Source organism: Cervus elaphus, chromosome 30, assembly GCF_910594005.1.
Source record: "Cervus elaphus chromosome 30, mCerEla1.1, whole genome shotgun sequence".
NCBI classification, from domain to species: domain Eukaryota; kingdom Metazoa; phylum Chordata; class Mammalia; order Artiodactyla; family Cervidae; genus Cervus; species Cervus elaphus.
Genome location: NC_057844.1, coordinates 73,957,554 through 73,976,798, shown reverse-complemented (window position 1 = coordinate 73,976,798; position 19,245 = coordinate 73,957,554). Strand labels below are relative to the sequence as shown.

The window sequence follows — 19,245 nt, the reverse complement described above, 5'->3', positions numbered from 1 at the left end:
GACTCTGCACTCACAGATTCAACCAACCATGGATAGAAAATATTTGAAAAAAAAAAAAAAGAAATCATAAAGTTCCAAAAGGCAAAACTTGAATTTGTTGTGCAGTGGCATCTACTTACATAGCATTTACGTTGCATTAGGTAATGCAGAGATGATTTAAAGTCTAACAGAGGATGATAGGTTATATGCAAATGCACCATTTTATACAAGACTTGGGCACCTGTGGATTTTGGTATCATTTGGGGTACTGGAACCAACGCCCCACAAATACGAAGGGATGACTGTATTCATCCTTCCCCACACATGAGAAAAGGATCTTTCTCTCCATCCCAGTTCATCACTTCATCAATGGAGTAGCTTTCTCACCAGTTAACCTGCAGTCTACCCCAGCTCACACCTCCCCACTCACGTCCAGTAGATGGGGGTTTGCAAAGCCCCCCTTTAGCGTTTTGCTGCCCTGCTCTCAGCCTGCCATTCAATGCCCTCAGTGCCCTACCCCTCCTCATTGCTCCATGGGATTTGCCAGTCCTGCCCGTGTGTGCTACCTCTCCACCCCCTCACTCACTGCATGCAGGGCCTCCGCCACACCATCCCCTGCTTTAGACCTGACACAGTAAGAGCTGCTCTGTCTGCGTCTACTGTGGGGAAAGACTGAGACTGCTTCTGAAACTCCAGGCTTGGGGAAGAAGACAGGATGAGGGAAAGCGCTGACCTCAGAGAGACCAGTGCTCTCTAAGCACTGACCTTAGAGAGTCTTGAGGTCAAAGGGAGGCCCTTCTACTGTATAGAGTCACAGCAAAACTGAGCCTTGATGTCTTCCCACGTTAAAGAGGAAGAACAGAACCCATCTGGTAGGGCTAAATATGAAGACACACGTAAAGCACGAAGCTGGTACGTTTATAATGCTAGCCCTCCTTGCCCCTTAGCTCACCCCTAGCTCTACCCCTTACATTTCACTCTGGCAGGGACAGTTCATCTGCTCCTTATCTAATTCCTACACATCCTTCAAGACCCACCTCCCTACTTTAGGAGTAAAGTTCTGCCATGCAGTTTATTTTTTTTTTTTTATTCGAGGACTTGACACTTTCCCTTTATGACACTGTCTGATTGCTTCACATCTGACTAGGCAGTAAATTCCTAGGTACCATTAGCACTTCACCACACTGGTGTCTCTAGCGTGTTCAGCAGACTCAGACAGGTCTGACCTTGGGAAACACTGCCTCCAGCAATGTGGCCCAGAGGGAACGCTAGAAGGGTCTAAGAGGCCGCACCTAATGCCAGTTTGTCCCTGACTCGTGGAGGCGTGACATCCAGGAAGTGGAGGGACACTCAGGCTAGCTCTGTATCGGGAGACTGGAAGGATCTCTCCTCTCCATCCACCCACACAGCAAGGCTGACAACTTCCCCAGACATGCAGGTAGAAGTGTGGGCAGGCAGGCAGCAGTGGCAGAACTTGGGAAGAGAAATACCTATAAATCAAAAAACTGACTCTGTCCACAGCAACTTGTATTAAGGACGAGACCCCATTCATCTTTCAACCCTTGGCAATGGATCCAAATTCCTGCACTGCACCTCGCCTCTCTTCCCTTACACAGCTATAGCTGGGAGGAAACACACCTCTGGGATGAACTGTGTATTTATCTCAAAAGAGAAAACCTACAGTTAGAAAAATGAGCATACTTTTAGGACCGTCAACAAAAGCCGAAGTACTACTGAGAATATGACTTTTCAATCTGAAAAGATTGCCCCCCAAATTCCATCAAAATGCAAAAGAGGATGGGATTTGAGGTAGAATAAAAGTAGGATGATCCACCATGCAGTCAAGTTCCACATAAGAACCCTTGACATTTTTCTCTTCAGCTGCACGAAATTGGAACTGATATGATGTCTTTAGGTGCTATATACAAAAGAATCCTGCCCAAGTTTCTCACCATGAGGTGTAAATTATTCATGAAAAATGAAAATGTACTAGATCACAACACTTATATAACTTAGCCTTTCCTTGGAGAATCTGCAAATACATATATTAATTAAATCTCATGGTAGTTCTGCAAAGTGGCTGCAGAAAAAAAAAGGTCTTTTTTTTCCCCTTATTTTCTGATTTCTTAAACAAAATCTGCCTCTATATGGCTCTCATAGACCCAGCTCCCCCTAAGACATACGGAGCAGCCTTCCCACCCCTCCTTCCCTGCACCTCAAGCTTTTTTTTTTGTTTTTTTTGGACCAGACTAGCAAGTTTGGAGGGCTTTCCAGGTGGTGTTAGTGTAAAGAATCTGCCTGCCAATGCAGGAGATGTGGGTTCGATCCCTGGGTCAGGAAGTTCCCTGGAGAAGGGAATGGCAACCCACTCCAGAATTCTTGCCTGGAGAATCCCACGGAAAGAGGAGCCTGATGGGCTACAGACCATGGGGTCGCAAAGAGTCAGACACAACTGGGCGACTTAGCACGCACACACGGCAAGTCTGGATTCCAGTGCCCCAGGCACACTGCGGCACGGAATTCAGACTCTATCAAGCAGTTTTAACTAGTGGCGTTAAATGAACGCAAAATGCCGCCATTTTTATTGTTTTGCTCTTTGACTTGAAGAGATATACAGCAATCAGTCTCCCTCTCTCTCCTCCTCTCTCCCCCTACCCTGTTGTCTTCACACACACACACACACACACACACACACACACAATCACTCCCTCTCCCTGCAAATTATCTAATACGGCAATTCTTCTTCATTTGAGGCATCCCAATCCATTACTGAAACTGAGCCCTCCTCCATAGTTAGAACATCAGCAAAAAGTTAGAGAAGGTGCAACACACACCTTCAGCAGCATCGCGATGCTGAGACGGGTGTTTCGGCCCCAGCATTATTTCACAAGGGCTGGGTCTAGACAGTTGCTGTCCAGGCCTTTTGGGGGCACAACATACTTGGGGCCCAGGGGCTTTCTGTCATCTGGTTCTCGGGACCCAGCAAATGGCGAGAAAGGAGTGAATCACAGTTGGATCATCTGGACAGGGAGGCTGGTGACTCTGCTTTGTGGTTCAGGGGAGGGAGCTGATGGGGGTCTACTTCACCCACACTGGGGCCTTGCAGAACCCAGATTTTTCTTGTGAAAAAAAACACAGGCTCCAAATGGGTCAAGTGGGGAACAGTGGGGAATGTTTGATGCCTCCTACATTTGTCTGAATATAGTCCTAACAGATGGCTTTGAATAATAGATGTTTTATAAAACTTTCTGAAACGAGAGATTAACTAAAACATGACCTGACCTTTCTAGATTTCTTAGTTAGGATAGGGTGATTTATTATAACTCTGTATATCGATATTCAAGACTCTGTACTCAAATAGCTTAGAAGTTGTGTTCACATTTATATGTGAGAAGTAAGTAAACTCTGATGCTCTTAAACTTTTCTCATCTCTCTTTAGTACTTTGTAGCATGCCTGATAAAGCATAATATATGTATCTAGTTGCATGTAATTATTTTGTCTGGTAAGATATGGTTGAAATTGATTATTATATATACTAAACATTATCAGGCATGTTTGCACAATGGGGATTTTCTGACATACAAAATATCCTAACAAATGAAGGGATAGGAATGTATGTATCATTTTATTATTATTATTTTTAAATTGGAGTATAATTTCTTTACAATGTTCTGTTAGTTTCTGCTGTAGGAATGCATAATATGTTATTAACTAATTTTCAACAAACTCTTCCTAAGGCCAGCTTCCAGCTGAATGGCTTTAATCTTTGGAGGAGAATTCAGAAGATGCGATGAGACCTCAAGGTCCTAATTTTAAACACCAACCAGCACTTTTTGGAGATTTGATTAGTGTTATTAACATCTTGCCAGAAATATAATTTGATTTCACCAGCTTTAAAAGCAGTGCATGGGGTGCTCCATTAAAATATTCCTATTATCCAATATGTAAGAATTCATCTTCCTAGCATGGACCCATGACTAGAATGAATTAGATGAATCATTTCCCTACATGTCTGTACAACTCTAACTGTGGACACACAGACAAAACATATTCACTCCAGATCTGAAGGGACTCCTTCTTTTGAATAAGGCCTGGGAGGTCTCATGCAGGTTAGGGGTGGGGAACCACAGGTTAGGAGCCAGCACCCTAGAGGCATTTGACCAGGGAATCCACCCAACTGCTGTCCTTGAATTCAGGTCCTACAGAAAAGCCACATCCTGCAGGTAACCTTTCATGTCAGCCCCAATCTCTTTTTCTGCCGTGTGACATTTATTTGACCAGGTTTTGCCATAGCTTGAGATTGTTCTTCCATTTCTCTGTGGCTGACTCTTTGTGACCCCGTGGACTGTAGCCCACCAGGCTCCCCTGTCCATGGGATTCTCCAAGCAAGAATACTGGAGTGGGTTGCCATTTCCCTTTCCAGGGGATCTTCCCAACCCAAGGATCGAACCCACATCTCCTGCAAGTCTCCTGCATTGCAGGCAGATTCTTTACTACTGAGCCACTGGGTTTCCACGTAACAGGCAGAGGCAGGACAAAGTCGGCCCCTTGCTAGCTGCCACTGTCCCAGTTTAGGTCTTGTGGAAGCCTCTCCCTGGGCTCCACAGACTCTCCTGCCTCGAATCCATCTACTTGCTCTTCTTAGAGTTGCATCCTCTCACTTTTCTGCTTAAAAACTTTCAGTGGCCAAGTAAAGGCCGGGCCCTTGGCCTCGGAATCGGCATTTAAAGTCTTGCACACTCCACGTCAAACCTATGCTGTTACCGCTCCCAGACACCGCTGCTCTAACCAACTGGATTGTTAGTTTTTCTCCACGAAGCTTCACACTTCCCCATCTTTGCACATTTGTGCTGTCATTCCATCTACCTAATGATGACGCTTTAAGGGACATGCCGATCAAGTCCTTGTGGAATTCAGAGGGTAGGAAAAGAAATTCTAGCTGCAGGGGTTCAGGGAAAGACTCAGAATATAATTGGGCCTTCAAGGATGTCATTAGGTAAGCTGAATAATCTCCATATATAAATGAAGAAACTAAGATTTAAAATATATTTACTTGGAAATTATTTTCTCCCCTTTTGAAACAGAAAAATATTAATAATAAAGCAATGACAGGATGATGTTGTTGTCATTCAGCCACTCAGTCGGGTCTGACTCTTTGCAACCCCGTGGACTGCAGCATGCCAGGCTCCTCTGTCCTCCACTCTCTCCCAGGCTCCTCTGTCCTCCACTCTCTCCCAGAGTTTGCTCAAACTCACGTCCATTGAGTAGGTGATGCTATCTAACCATCTCATCCTCTGCCGCCCCCTTCTACTTTTGCCTTCAGTCTTTGGCAGCATCAGGGTCTTTTGTAATGACACAGTAGAATACCACAATAATTCCAGGGAGGGATATCAATCTCTACTCTCATTTTATTAATAAAATTTCTTATAATATGAAAAAAATGAGATAATCCATCTACTACACTATGGACCTCGCTTCTTTTACTGGACACTCTGAGATTAAATTGGCGTCAATATAGGCGTCTATAGATTTATACATTCTGACCTTCTGTTAGTGGACTGAAACTGAATGGCTTATATAGTACCTTCATTTTCATTTCTGATTTCCCTTGTCACCGTGCTACTTATGAGATGAGCGGCAGAGGCTGGGGTTAAAGACCAGGGCCGTGATTCACACAAAAGCAGCCCTGATCTGCTTCACCAGGACTAATGACTAATTCCTTTCCACTTCTCATCTTAGTTCTCATCTTACTTGCACAGAAATTATTCATAATTTTCAGTCTACTCACTGGGTATAATATTACATAGTCTATTAATAAATAGTTCTATATCATAATTAATATACATCAACTTGTATATAGTTTCTAAATGTGACCTGGCTATTACATAATTAGCTTGAAGCTCTGCTCAGATTCAGCCCGTCTCCCCAACTTGGAATTCACCTCGGTTTGAGCTGCATTAGCAGAACTCCTTCATTTTTCCCTAAAGCAACAGGGCTTGTTGTTATTGAGTTTCACTTTAGAGATAGTTTTATCTGTGGAATAAGTGACTTTCATTCATTTGTAATTATAGAGAGAGGCAGTATAGCAAGGTGGTTAAGAGCACATTCTAGCAAGACAATTTATTAGATGTTTAACTTTGACTAAGGTAGTTAACCTTGGTTTCAGGTCTACCATCTATAAAATGAGGACAACGATAATCATAACACTATAGTCAGACTGAGCAACTGAACTGAACTGATCTGATAGTAAGGCTGTGTGTATCCCATACATATGTATTCTTTCTCATATGATATAAAATATATGATATATTAAATGTATTATATGAGAAATCATTTAGAATAGTATCTTGGACATCTACATAATTTGTAAATAATATTATTATTAGGTATAACTTGTATATTAAGGCCCAAAGAACTTAACTGAAACAGGAGATAGCTATTGGTAAATTTGCTTATTGTACTTTTGTTCTTATATCTACTCCCAGAGCTAAATAACCAAAACAATATTCTTTATTTCCCCAAAGTATTTGGGTTTTGTTGTCATTTAATTTGAAACTCCAAGTCTAAGTTCAGTTAAAACTTTCACTGCTGGCATCCTGATTAAGCCCTGAGGGTAGAATTTATAAATGTGTTGGTTCATCTTGACTAGCCATGGGGTGACATATAAAGGAACTCTGGGCTGGAGGAGCCGTCATGGGGTGTTCTGGTCTCTCTTCTTCTATGAATGACTTGTATCTAATTACACATACCTATGAGAGTTGAACTATTTGAACTGACAGTTGGTCCAATGAACTAGAATACTGTGAAAACCCTACCACATGTTTACATTGCTCAGTTGTGTCTGAGTCTTTGCAACCCCCTGGACTGTAGCCCACCAGGGTTCTCTGTCCATGGGATTCTCCAGGCAAGAATACTGGAGTGGGTTGCCATTTCCTTTTCTAGGGGATCTTCCCAACCCAAGGACAGAACCTGGGTCTCCTGCATTGCAAGCAGATTCTTTACCATCTGAGCCACCAATGTAAGCCCACATTTTTTGTGTTAAGAACAGATGACTCAGTGAAGAAAAGGAAGAATCTTCCCTGACACAGAGATTCCCCTGGAGAATGGAATGGTTACCTCTATCATCTCATGCTTTGGGCCTAGCATGGCAGCTAAGGAACCACAGATGTGCCGAAGCTCAAGAGCTGGAAGGGACCTCAGCGGCCATCCAGTTCTCATCTTCCTTTCACAAGTGAGGAAACAAGGTTCATTTTGTTTAAATGACACATAATTCACATCCATATGATTCAATGTAAGGTTAAAGGGTGAAATCTTAATAAGATGAAAACTTGCCATTTCATAGTCATTAGAAATCTCTCTGAATTCTGAATTCCTAGGCACTAAAAGAATTTTCAAGTTCTTTTGTAGTGGCTCCGCTCCTTGAAACTTGTTGAAATACTTTAAGAGTATCATATCTGAGAATTTATGTTTACTACTAGTTCTTTTTCTGTTATGTTCTTATGAAAGAAGAACTTCATCGAGAGCCACTAAAGGATTTCTCTTCGTCATCACTGAAGTGAAGTCCAACAATGATTATACCTGATAAATTGCAAAGCACAGAATCTAGGATTCTTGAAGCTACTGTAAAGTACTCCTGTAATTTTAGTTTTTTGGACTTAATTGAAGTTAACTTATTAGTTCCTTTACCAGTCACACTGTGCTGAAAAGTGATATATTTTAGTTTTTGAACAGCTTACGCCTCCTCCCTACACAAATACATAAGCTTTATAGGCACGTGATCTCTCAGTACTTTTCTACCAAATGGGGCCAAAAAAATCACTAGGTTGCAAAAATATTTATGATACAGGATCAAGAATTTATCATAATAAAGGGACGTAACCTAAAACTCCAAAGTATTTCTTTATCTTGATTTCCTTTCCATTCCCAAGAAAGAGCTCTCTGTATGAAAAGCGCTTAACTTGCCATAAAAATATAATGTTAAATTCCACTGTAACCAAAACTATATTCCACTTGAAACTTGTTTTCTTATGAACGGATCTTACAGCAACACTTCTGTCAAAAATCACAAAAACATAGCTCAAGAAGGCTAGACTTAGACATAAAAGAAACATTTCCAGTTCCCCTACTAAGAAGGACCAAGTGAAAAGGGAGCTTTGAACCTAATAATGGAAGGACGCACACTGTCTCTCCCTTCTCCTAGCCTATCATTTGAAAAAAAATCCTCCAGCTAAGAAACTGATGTGATGTTCTTTGTTACATCTGTTTGGAAGCCGAGCTGGCTCTCCTGAGAGGGAAGCTGGCCTGTCGAGGCGGTGAGTGATGAGCTGAAGTGCTGTCACTAGCTGGCATTGCCTGAGTGCCCACCTGGCCTCTCTCCCCTCCCGCCCTTGTTCTTTTCTGCTCTATCACCGTTCAAAGGACACGGGGGGAGCTCACAGATTTTGCCTTCGTTTCTTCATTCAAGGGCACTCACACCTATCTTTCCAGTGATGAGACCTACAGCTCAGGCAACACTTTTTAACTTGAACAAGGAAGGAAGTGTGAATCAGCCCTTCCTGCCTGCAGAATAGAGTTTGGAATCTGCCATTTATACCCAGACATGATTTTTCCCAATTTCTTCCATTCCCCGGGACCTTCCCTCCCCTTCCTCCTATAATTCTTGTCGTCTTTTATCAGTACAGTCGATTTTGTTAAAAACAAAACAAAACAAAAAACCAAAACACTATACTAAGAACAAAATCAAAACAGCTCGTCTGTGAAGGGAGCGCATGCGCAATCAAGTGTGTGTGTGTGTGTGTGTGTGTGTGTGTGTTTTCCGGGCAAGCGAGAGTTGACGCTCATACTCCTCTCCTGGGACCCTGAGCGCACACGTTTGCAAGTTGGTTGGCTGGGGTTAGGGTTACAGTCAGCCCGTGACGACAGGGAACAGCCAACTGGCCCTCACTGAGAAATAGTCCATCCATGGTCTCATTGGCACATGCATTAGACCAAAAGAATTAAATGCCCCTTTATCGGTTATATCCAGCCTTTGTGAACTCGGTGGGTAGGTACTCTGCTTCCAGTACCATCTGGCTCTCACTTGGGAACCAAGTGAGTGTGAGGAGCACATAAGACCAAGGTGAAATGTTAACCAGAATCATTCAGACCTCAAATTTGACACTAAGGGAAAAAGGGAGGCTTTCCTGAGAGGAGAATGTTTCTTTTCCTCTACAACAAATAACAGGGTCTGAATGAACTGAATCCAAATACAGCCAGTTTTGAAGCACCCCCAGGCATGCTTTTCTCTCTCTTTTTTTTTTTTTTTCCTGCAACAATTCACAAACCACTGGATACATGATGCTGTACTAAAAGGAACGTAAGCCTGTCAGGTTAATTACACAATATTAGGTACGAAAACAAACAGTGCAACACAAAACATAGCTACATCATTATTTGCAGTAAATGTTAACTCTAAATAAGTGCAACCTGTCCATAAATGCTGGCTATAAACTAATCAAAAAAATAAAATTTGATGGATAAACATGAAAAAAAAATTCTCACCGAGAATTTTTTTTTTAAATATCAGCACTCATTTAGAGTTCGGGATTTGTGAAAGAAAGCTTTAAAAGGAGCAAACCTGATTGGCTGTGGCTGTTGCTGCGAAGGGGACACTTGTTGCAGGAGTTGTTGCTGCAGAGACAGTGGCTGACGTAGCGCTGTGCATCATGGGTACTTTCAGGAGGGGAACCATGGGAGCAATGAACAGGAGGGTGTAGCATTATGGTAATAGAAGTGGTATTTTGGCATGGTGAATATCAGAGCAGCAAGCCATCATGGGTTAAACCAGCAGATGGCATGCAATCACAATGCAAAGCAAGGAAGCATGGGAGAGAAATAAAAAAGGGAAAATAGCTTATTACAAGTACAATTAAAGGAAGTTTTAAAACATAATCAGTGATTCCCAGAAAGGCCAAAGCAGATTACTTTGGTTGATGTATTTACAAACATTTTTACTTCTAGCAATAGATCATTCCCAATTCACAGCCTATGGTGCCTATAATGAAGGGTGCTTCTAAAAATGCAAAACGTAACGTCAAAATGAAGTAAGAGTATATGATATTCATTTTTTAATCGTCATTCTAAAACATCGAAACCTCAATATGCAGGCCTAATTTGGCAAGTCAGAATTTTCTTGGAATGAATTGCAGTTAAATTGAAATTTGGGGGTCAATTTGGGGCCGCCTGTTTGAACTGGAATTACTGGGGATTGTGGTTTATTTGGGTCCATAAACAGTGAAGCAAAAATTATGGCCTTGATGTAAATTCTAACACAGTCACTGTGAAATAGACAGGCAAATTTTACCAATGTTTATTTTTCTTTACTGTAAATGGAACTAATCCATGTGTCCTTAAGACAGATTTTTGAACCAAGGCTTTGGGAAGTGTGGGGACAACTTATGTATGTATTATTAAAAGTTAACATCTACGGGAATAGTAAGGCACAAATACTCATTACAAATAAATCAACACAAAATCAAAAAGTATAGTAAAGCAAGGCAGTTGTGACATTTGTTTTCAAAATACATCCATTTATAATCTTTTAAAATAAGTACTTCTGGGAAACTCTGATAACTCTAACACACAGCAAAGAGGAGATAAAGGCACACCACATGAAACTTTAAAACATTGATGAAATTAGCCTGCCTCTCTGATAAAGTAAGCTTTTTCTCCCCCTTACGCTAAAACCGTATAAACTCTAAATAGAAACAAAATACAGATCATTAAAAAGCAGACTCATACTTGTGGTTTCATGTCTTGTAGTGGTTGCTCTAGTCACATTAAAACGGTCATTTTCTTAAGTCTATGAGTACATTTTAAAACCTACACGTTAACTCTAAAGCCAAATAAGCCTTCGGATCTACCAGGTCCTACAGCATCTCTACCATCTCTGAACTCAATCTCGGTCACGTGCAGGTATTGAACAAACTACAAAAGACAAATAAAAAAGGTTGGAACCTACCAATACTGGGAGCGGGAGTCATGCACAAAACTGACCCTGCGTGTCATGCAATGGTAGGTGGGGAAAAAGTGAATAAAGGGAAAGAAACAGGTTAGCGGTTTAGAGTTAACATTCAAAGTGAGATCGAAGCACAACCAGAAATAAGTAGGGTTAGTTAACACAGTCCTGCAGAGTCATTCACATTTTCAGTGCGGACACAGATATATCTGACTTATTTTAAGCCGACAGTCTTCACTGCTTTTCACACTATGGATTCATCTCCATCGACATGATTCTATATAAGAATGACATGTGATCATGCGGCGGTCTCCTTTCTCTAAGACCTCACGGTATCTTAACAGACATTCTCCAGTTCCTCCTCCGAGGCAGGAAGTGGGTATTTTACAGATGAAAAATCTGAGGCATAGTAACTACTCCAAGGTCATGCATCGTGGGAGTCAAGGGTAAGGCTAGAAATAGAAATCTATTCCTAAAATCCAGGTCAGGTTGGGTATTCACGAGATCACGCTGACCTTATTGCATCAAGAGTTTGCTTGTGTGATTGTAAAACGTTTTGTGTCAATGACAATATGAAAATAAAAACAGTAATTAAGATTCTGTACCCTCCAAATCAAAGGGTTGTGGGTCGGGTGAATTTTAGATTGCTGCTTGAAAACCCTTAATGTAAGAAGAGGATCCCCTGACAGGCTGACCAGGATATGTGTGACCTATTTTCTGTTATGAGATTCATTATGATAAAGGAGCAGTGGCTTCCAATAAAACTAAGCACTGCTTAGGCAGACGCAAGTTTTGCCTTCTGCAGAGGCAAAACTGCAGAACTGGGGCTGAGACAGGACTGGGGTTAGGGGGGTTGTTATGGTTGCTACTACGTGATCCCTGAGGGGTACCTTTGACGAAACTCCTAGGAAACCTCTAGGTGGGTAGAAAGGAGGGAGGAGGGGGTAGATTTCAATCCTTCCCTGGGAATAGCTGTCTTAACCTGTGGATGGTCTTATTAATACACTTGAATCAGAAAACTGACCATGAATATAATGCATGTTGTGGAATACCAATAAAAGAACGGTATTGAAAAGAATCATCTACTTCTGGTTCAGCTCCTTGAAAATCAAGGTAATGTAAGGATTTAGATAACTGAAGATTGGGTGTCAGGTGGCCAGAGAAGTAGTTTTTAATCAAAGTAGGTATACCCACCTAGGATTTTACAACTGCCTTCTGAGACACTAGATGAAGAGACTCTGAGATGTGTAGGTCTTTATTCTCTCTGCTGAACTGATCACACCTGAGGGAGACTTTTGGCCTGATCTGTATTTTGATCAGGCCAATATTAATAACTAGTCAGAAGAAGAGGCTATTTAACTGGGCTCCTCCTGGATTCCTCAGCAAACATGTGCTAATATATCCAAATGGAAACATACATACAAGCATCTCCAAATCCTGTTCATGACACCCTAGCTTTCTCCAGCCCTACCTTTCTAACCTTTTTCACAATCAAACTTCTGGAAAGTTACCTACACATCCACTTTCACTTCCTTGACCCCATCTATTCTTCAGTCCTCTCCAGTTTGACTTTCATTTTCACCTCTCCACTCAAACTGCTAAGTCATCAAAGAACTCCGTATTTCTGCAGTCAGTTGGAGCACTTCCATCTTCATCTAACCTCCTGAGTCACGGTAACATTTAGCACTTGGCTGCTCTGTAATAAACCACTCTTTTCTCTTTCTCTTGGATTTTCTGAAGACACAAACACACACACAAACACACACACATACAGACACACACTCTATATCTATACACTAGAGTTTTTAGGGCTCAGACTGATTCCTTTTCATCTACTCTACACTTTTCTTCTAGTATATCATTCATTCCATGGTATCATTCAATGTAGGATTTAAATATAATCTACAAGTTCAAGGTTTCCAAATGTATGTATCCCTCCCAGATTGTTCCTCTGAGTTCCAGGTCATTCCATCTAACTGCTTATCCAGCCTTTTTACTTGGGAGATCTCACAAGCATCTCAAATTTAATACACTCAAGCACTTCCCACAGCAACCGTTTCTGCACCTCCAGACGTGCTAGATGGGACATATCACCGTCCACGTAGCAGCTGTAGCCTAAACTGAAAGCTCTTTTGGATATCACTTTCCCTTGTGAAATTCCCTGGTCCAACTCACCAATCAGACAGAGCAATTCTGCTTCTAAAATGCACCTTCTGTTTGTCTGTTGATCCATCTCCACTGCCACTTCTCAGCCTGATCACCATGACATCTGGGCTCGGATATGCAGTAACATCCTAGCTGGTCCTCCTGCGTCCATTCTCACCCCCATTTAGTCCAGGCTCCATTCTGCTGGTGGAGCAAACCTTCCCCAGTAGAGGTCTGTTCACGTCTCTGCTGCACATGACTCACTGCCTTCTCATTGCTTTTAGGATAACGGTTCCCATGGTCTAGTCTTTGTCTGTCTGCTCAGCTCATCTTATACGCCTCTCCCCCCAGCACCAAGCTCCAGACAGATTAGCCTCTCATTTCTCTGAACCAAATTCATCACATGCTTGGCCTGCCTTTGGGCTTCTCCCAAGCCCTCTGCCTAAAATAATCTTTACCCCATTTTCAAGTCTTAAGGTATATGTTGCCTCTTCCAAAAACTGTTTACTTGTTCTTTTACCTATCTTCACATGCCACTGAAATCAGTTTCCATTTTAAACCTTATTCAACTCTTTACTTTTTCATTCATTATACTCATAAAATTTCTGATTATACATTTATATGGCTACTCATTGAAATCCACCTCTCCTCTTCCACTGTAAACTCTGGAGGGCAGGGTTTGTGTCTGTCTGCATCTATGGGGTACAAAGTAGGTAGTCAGTTAATTGAGTAAATGTTCTCATCTACCAGTGAGTGTGTTGGGAGCAACTTGTTCCTAAAATTCAGTTTGTGAATGATTTCAAAGTCAACTATGGCTGGATTCAAAGTTACTCCTTTAGAAATTTCACGTTATTCTTTCGCATTCCAACATGGATGGGCTTCCCTGGAACACACACAAATGTCACGGGGTTGCAAACCATCAACGGCAGCTCCTGCAGCCACACTGGGCTGGGCTGGGGAGGGGGCGGGGGTGGCAGCTATCTTTTGGTCTCAGTTCAGGATGTGGCTGAAACGCTCAACCAAATTAATGTGATGAGCATCTCTATGGGGCCAAAAGTGATGCAAACACTGTGAAAGTTGCTCAATCGTATCCGACTCTTTGTGACCCCATGGACTGTACAGTCCATGGAATTCTCCATGCCAGAATACTTGAGAGGGTAGCCGTTCCCTTCTCCAGGGGATCTTCCCAACCCAGGGATCAAACCCAGGTCTCCCACAATGCAGGTGGATCCTTTATCAGCTGAGCCACCAGGGAAGCCTGATATGAAACTTTGAAACACATAATTTTTGCAGTGTGTGGCTATCTTACTCAATGTCAGATTCTTCTCCTGATGTTCTTTCTAAGGCCCATCTCTGCCTTTTCACCCCACTGTCACCCTCCCCCCACCAACACAGCCTCTCCAGTACGTCACCCTAGAGATACAATGGACAATTTGTTATTCCTCAAAAGCACTCTTCCCAATCCATGCTCTTCCCCCTGCCTGGGATGCTCTTCCCCAACTGCTAGAATTTTCCTCTCAAAGTCCTAAGGAAATTTCTCCTCCTTCGAAAGTCTTTCTTTCCAAAGTGAGTCTTTCTTGCTCCACGTCGTTCGTCACCACCACCTACTGCAGATCTGATAGCCAAATATATTGTCTCTTTCTTCTTCACTCTCAAATCCCCTAAGGTGCTTTGCATGATATTTGACTTTTGGCTTGTTTTGAACTCCTCTGTATGCTCCTATTCCTTTGGAACCCAGAACAGACCATGTGTTCAAGAACAGCTTGCTGAATTAAATAGGATAAATACATTCTGCTGTGGTTATATACATAGCGCTTCCACTAAACACTGACCGATCTTTCATCAAGATGTGTGATAAGCTTATGTAAGAGGATGGTTTCTGATCATTAGGGAATATCTGCGCTAGCACCTCCCTGTTCTACTTACTCTGTATTTCCAACTTAACGAAATAAGTCAATGAGGGAGTCAGTGGGCCACCTCTGTTCCGACTGGTAGAAGCATTTCCCTAAGGCATTAATTCTATCAACAAAGACTTCTCAAACATCTTCTGCTTCAGTTGCACAAGTATTTCAAGTCTAGAATCTCTGAGTAGGATTATCGGGACACTTCCATGAATCATATATCCCACTTGGCAGCATACGCACAGCCTCAGTTTTCCCATCTGCAAAATGCAAATAATTAATGCCTGCCACTGGCAGAACTATCCTGAAGAGTCATGTGATAAGAACACTTACAGGAACTCAGAATAAACCTGTCAGAGAAATGCCAAGAATTATCATGCTGCTATTTTTGTAAGTGTGTGTGGTTTTTGTCACTTTCCTAACAGCAAAGAAAAAAGTATAACCACTAGATTAAAATAATTCCTATCAAAAAGGAAAAATCCCACCCACTGCAAATGTGCTAGGGCATCAACCAGGGTGATAATTATATTAGCATGGGTTTGGGGAAGAATCCCATACTTTGCATAATATTTTATATTAGTATCTCCCCAGCCTGAAGGCAGAGTTCCTAAAATTCAAAGTCGTATTGTATCAATGGGAGAATTTTAGCAGTATATTAAAAACTTCATTGCGAATGACCTTTCAATAAAGCCTAACTTCCAGGAGAACATAAACAGTTTTTGTTTCATCTTTATGATAATTGTTAATGTATTTATAGAAAAATCAGTTAGTTAAAAAGTAATGAGCCCTTCATTTCCCAAGTTTAAAAAAAAATTTTGAGCATCATCAAAAAAAAGTTTTGAGCATCATCATTTAATTTGCAGGATTTAAAACAACAATGATTAACAAAGACTGATTATCATCATTATCATCATGAATTAGGCTACAAACGTGGCCTATGAGAAAGAAAGCTGAAATAAAAACTAGAGGAAAATAAACACTAATTTTCTGTTATGGAATTAACTGGGGGACGGACTATGCTTGTGTGTGTGTGTGTGTGTGTGTGTGTGTGTTTGCACGTGCACTCAGTCGTATCTGACTCTTTGAGACCCCATGGACTATAAACCGCCAGGCTTCTCTGTCCATGAAATTTTCCAGGCTAGAATAATGGAGTGGGTTGCCATTTCCTCCTCCAGAGGATCTTCCCAACCCAGAGCTCGAACCCGAGTTTCCTGCCTCTCTTGCACCGGGAGGCGGATTCTTTACCACTGAGCCACCTGGGAAGCCCAGGACTATGCTAAAATCCTTTTAATAAAATTATTCTTTCATCATTTAAAAGGAACATGTGAAAACTTCACAGAAGTTGAAATACACTTCAGAGCATGAGATCCACATGTCTGTTCACTATATTTATATCATGTTACAGTTGTAAATACTTCTAAAGCACAGAATCAAGTGGGCTAGGACCCACTGTTCGGCTCCCAAAGCTCTCTCAATGGAGGGCTGCTGGACATGCTTGAACAGTTCTTAAAGAGTCCAGCAGAGGGCAGAAGGGCACAACCACACAGCCAGCGCAGCCTCTGTGCCCTCTCCGCAAGGGTCTCACCAACTCTAATCAGGCCACGGCAAAAAGGGGATGTTCTTTGTTCTTGCTTTGGCGGTCTTTACGTGGTTTCCAGGTGAAATATTTTTAAGTGAGAATTCTTCCAGTGATTTGACAAAAAGAGGAAGAGTTAAGTATGGGTTCGAGGCCTTCAGTCTTTTGCACGGCTTAGCTCCAGGGTTTCAGAGGCATTCCCAGAAAATGGTGGTGGTATCACTAACCAGTCTTCAGAAACAGACTTGCCTTTTTCTGTTTTCCCCCTCAGTATATTCTTCCACATTTTTTTTCTCCCTTAAAACATCTAGTGATGAGGTCTATAACATAAGACCCTTGGAGAAACCACACAGAACCTCAAGAAAAGTTTACCTTCTAGTAATTATTTTATAAACATGTTACATCAAGTGGATTACAAGTACTATCACTGCAGTGCTACAACTGTACTGAAATGTCACCAATTAAGGCTGTAATCAGACAAGAGTGAAGCCCTGATAATAACTGATTTAGAGACTCACTCTATAGGTCTGTGAGTCTATTTATGTTAAGAGAACCAAACTAAGAAAACTGTACGCTAAGAACTACTTTACTCACACCATTGATATTTTTACTACAATCTAAATATTCTTAAAAATAATTCATTTCAAAGTATAGATTTTATATGCAGAATAGGATAGAAATATTTATTCAACTCCCTCCTATGTTAATTCCAGATATGCTACAGTATTTGAGAAAATGGGTAAGAAACCTGAAAAGTCCACCCAAGTGGATTGGGATCAGTATGCTTCCTTATGATAAAATTGTTATTCATCTGTATTGACCTTTAAGTCACTATCATGGGATGAAAATTTTGACTTCAAATTAAGAATTCAATGGACAGTCTACTCACTAAAGCTTAAGTGACACCTGGTTCTTTTTAAAAAAAATTTTTTTTTGATCCTCTAGCAAAGTTTATTTTGCAAATATTATCCCTGCGTTTAGCTCAGATTAAAAGGTCAAAACCCCAGCCATTTATGGTGACTGTGTTTGTATATGTATATAGGTCTGTGGTCGGGGAGGTGGGTAAAAATATGGAGGAGGGTTGGCATGTATTGTATTTTTGCTTCTTCACTTTTATCTGATGTTTTACTCCAGACTCCAAAAGAGGACTCTGGCCTCCACATATGGAAGCTGGCTGGTGTCATGTCATGTAAGTCAAACTGGTCTCAGGGTAACTGGGTTCTAGGTCTTTTTCTTATTAGTCTTGCCACCTTGGGAAGTCACTTCACATTTAGGGGGCCTCAGCTTTCTCATCTGTAAAACAATCAATTGGATGCGGAGATCACTAAGAATCCTTTAACCTTCAAGAGTCTATGATTAATGGAATTCATTTCTTAGTAGAATGACAGTTAAAGCACCTTAGCACCTACTATTATCAGGCATTGGCTTAGAAACTGAGGATAAGAGGTCTCTCTATTTGTGAACTTGGTGGAAGTTGAGAAGGATGGCAAAAGAGATAGAATGGATGTAAAAATATGAGTAGAGGGTTGCTTTAATTTGAATAGCCTCATTTTGTTTTTTTGGTTTTTGATTTTTTAGTGCTCTGAATAGGAATAGAAAAAAAAAAGGTTAGTATTTACTGGAATTTCTATTTTTAGGTCATTCAGGGTTAATGACAAATTTCAATTGTCACACATAAGAGGTCTTCTTTACATAAACAGTTTTACACAGTTTGTGTAAATACGAGAAACCCAAAGCCCTACGTGCTATTTGCTTCTCATGGGTTCAGTCGGTCACTTAACTCTACAGAATATTTGGCTTTAGAATCCTAACCGTCTTTAGCTATCGTCCCAAGCAAGGTAAGTTATCTAGATAGCTAGGACAAGGACAAGTCTCAGGCTGTATTGATCGTACCTCTGAAAAAGCAAACTAGATGCCACCAAACAGCTTAAAGGAATGAGAGAGAAAGCACATGACCGAGGGCACACGGACACAGGACTCGGGCGGTCAGGGCACGTACCTGTGGGGATGAAGGCGGCGTGCGGCTGCAGCTGGGCGCTGCCGAGGGCCTGCTGGTAATGCAAGACGCTGGGGCTGAACACGCTGCTGGAGCCGCTGCTCTTCTCAAGCGCTTGTCTCTTTGGTAAAGGGTGGAGAGCACCGGGAGGGAAGGCCTGCGAGTGAAGGACCGGACAAGACATGTATGACTCGACGCAAACACACCTTCCGTGTCCACAGAGACCATCAACCGCCACACACGTTTAAAAAAGGACAGCTAAGGAGATGCCTCTGCCATGCACCTTAATGTAAACAGCGGCAATGTCGGATGAGTGAGAACTTGTTATTGAGAGCGAAAGCATGACTTCGGTAACCCCAAAACGGTAGCATCTTAACTAAGGAAAAGAAAAACTATCAAGCAACAACAGCGAAAAATGACTTCAGCTTTTAAAATGAGTTCAACTATTCTAAGGGGGGGAGGGGAAGGAAGCGTTTGTGTTATTAATATTAATACCTATTCTTTTCTTTAACTAAAAATGGCAATTTCTTGAATTTCAAGGTTAATTAGGATTATCGTGAGCATTTTTTTACGAGCCAAGTGATTTAAATTTGCTTCACTCTTTTGGAAAAGGTATTAAAATTTGTTAGGATTAATTTATTCCACATATTA

The 19,245-nt window shown here is 41.5% G+C and overlaps 1 protein-coding gene across 7 annotated transcripts in view; it reads right to left on the bottom strand.

Annotated features, from left to right (window-relative positions):
* Positions 1-19,245, bottom strand: part of MBNL2 (muscleblind like splicing regulator 2) — a 164,854-nt gene that overhangs the window by 18,432 nt on the left and 127,177 nt on the right. For 3 of the 7 annotated variants that reach the window (XM_043891931.1, XM_043891935.1, XM_043891932.1), the window contains one exon: positions 18,598-18,751. In XM_043891931.1, coding sequence (XP_043747866.1) covers positions 18,598-18,751 — 154 coding nt within the window. The other 4 variants (XM_043891933.1, XM_043891936.1, XM_043891934.1 and 1 more) reach the window with 3 other exon arrangements.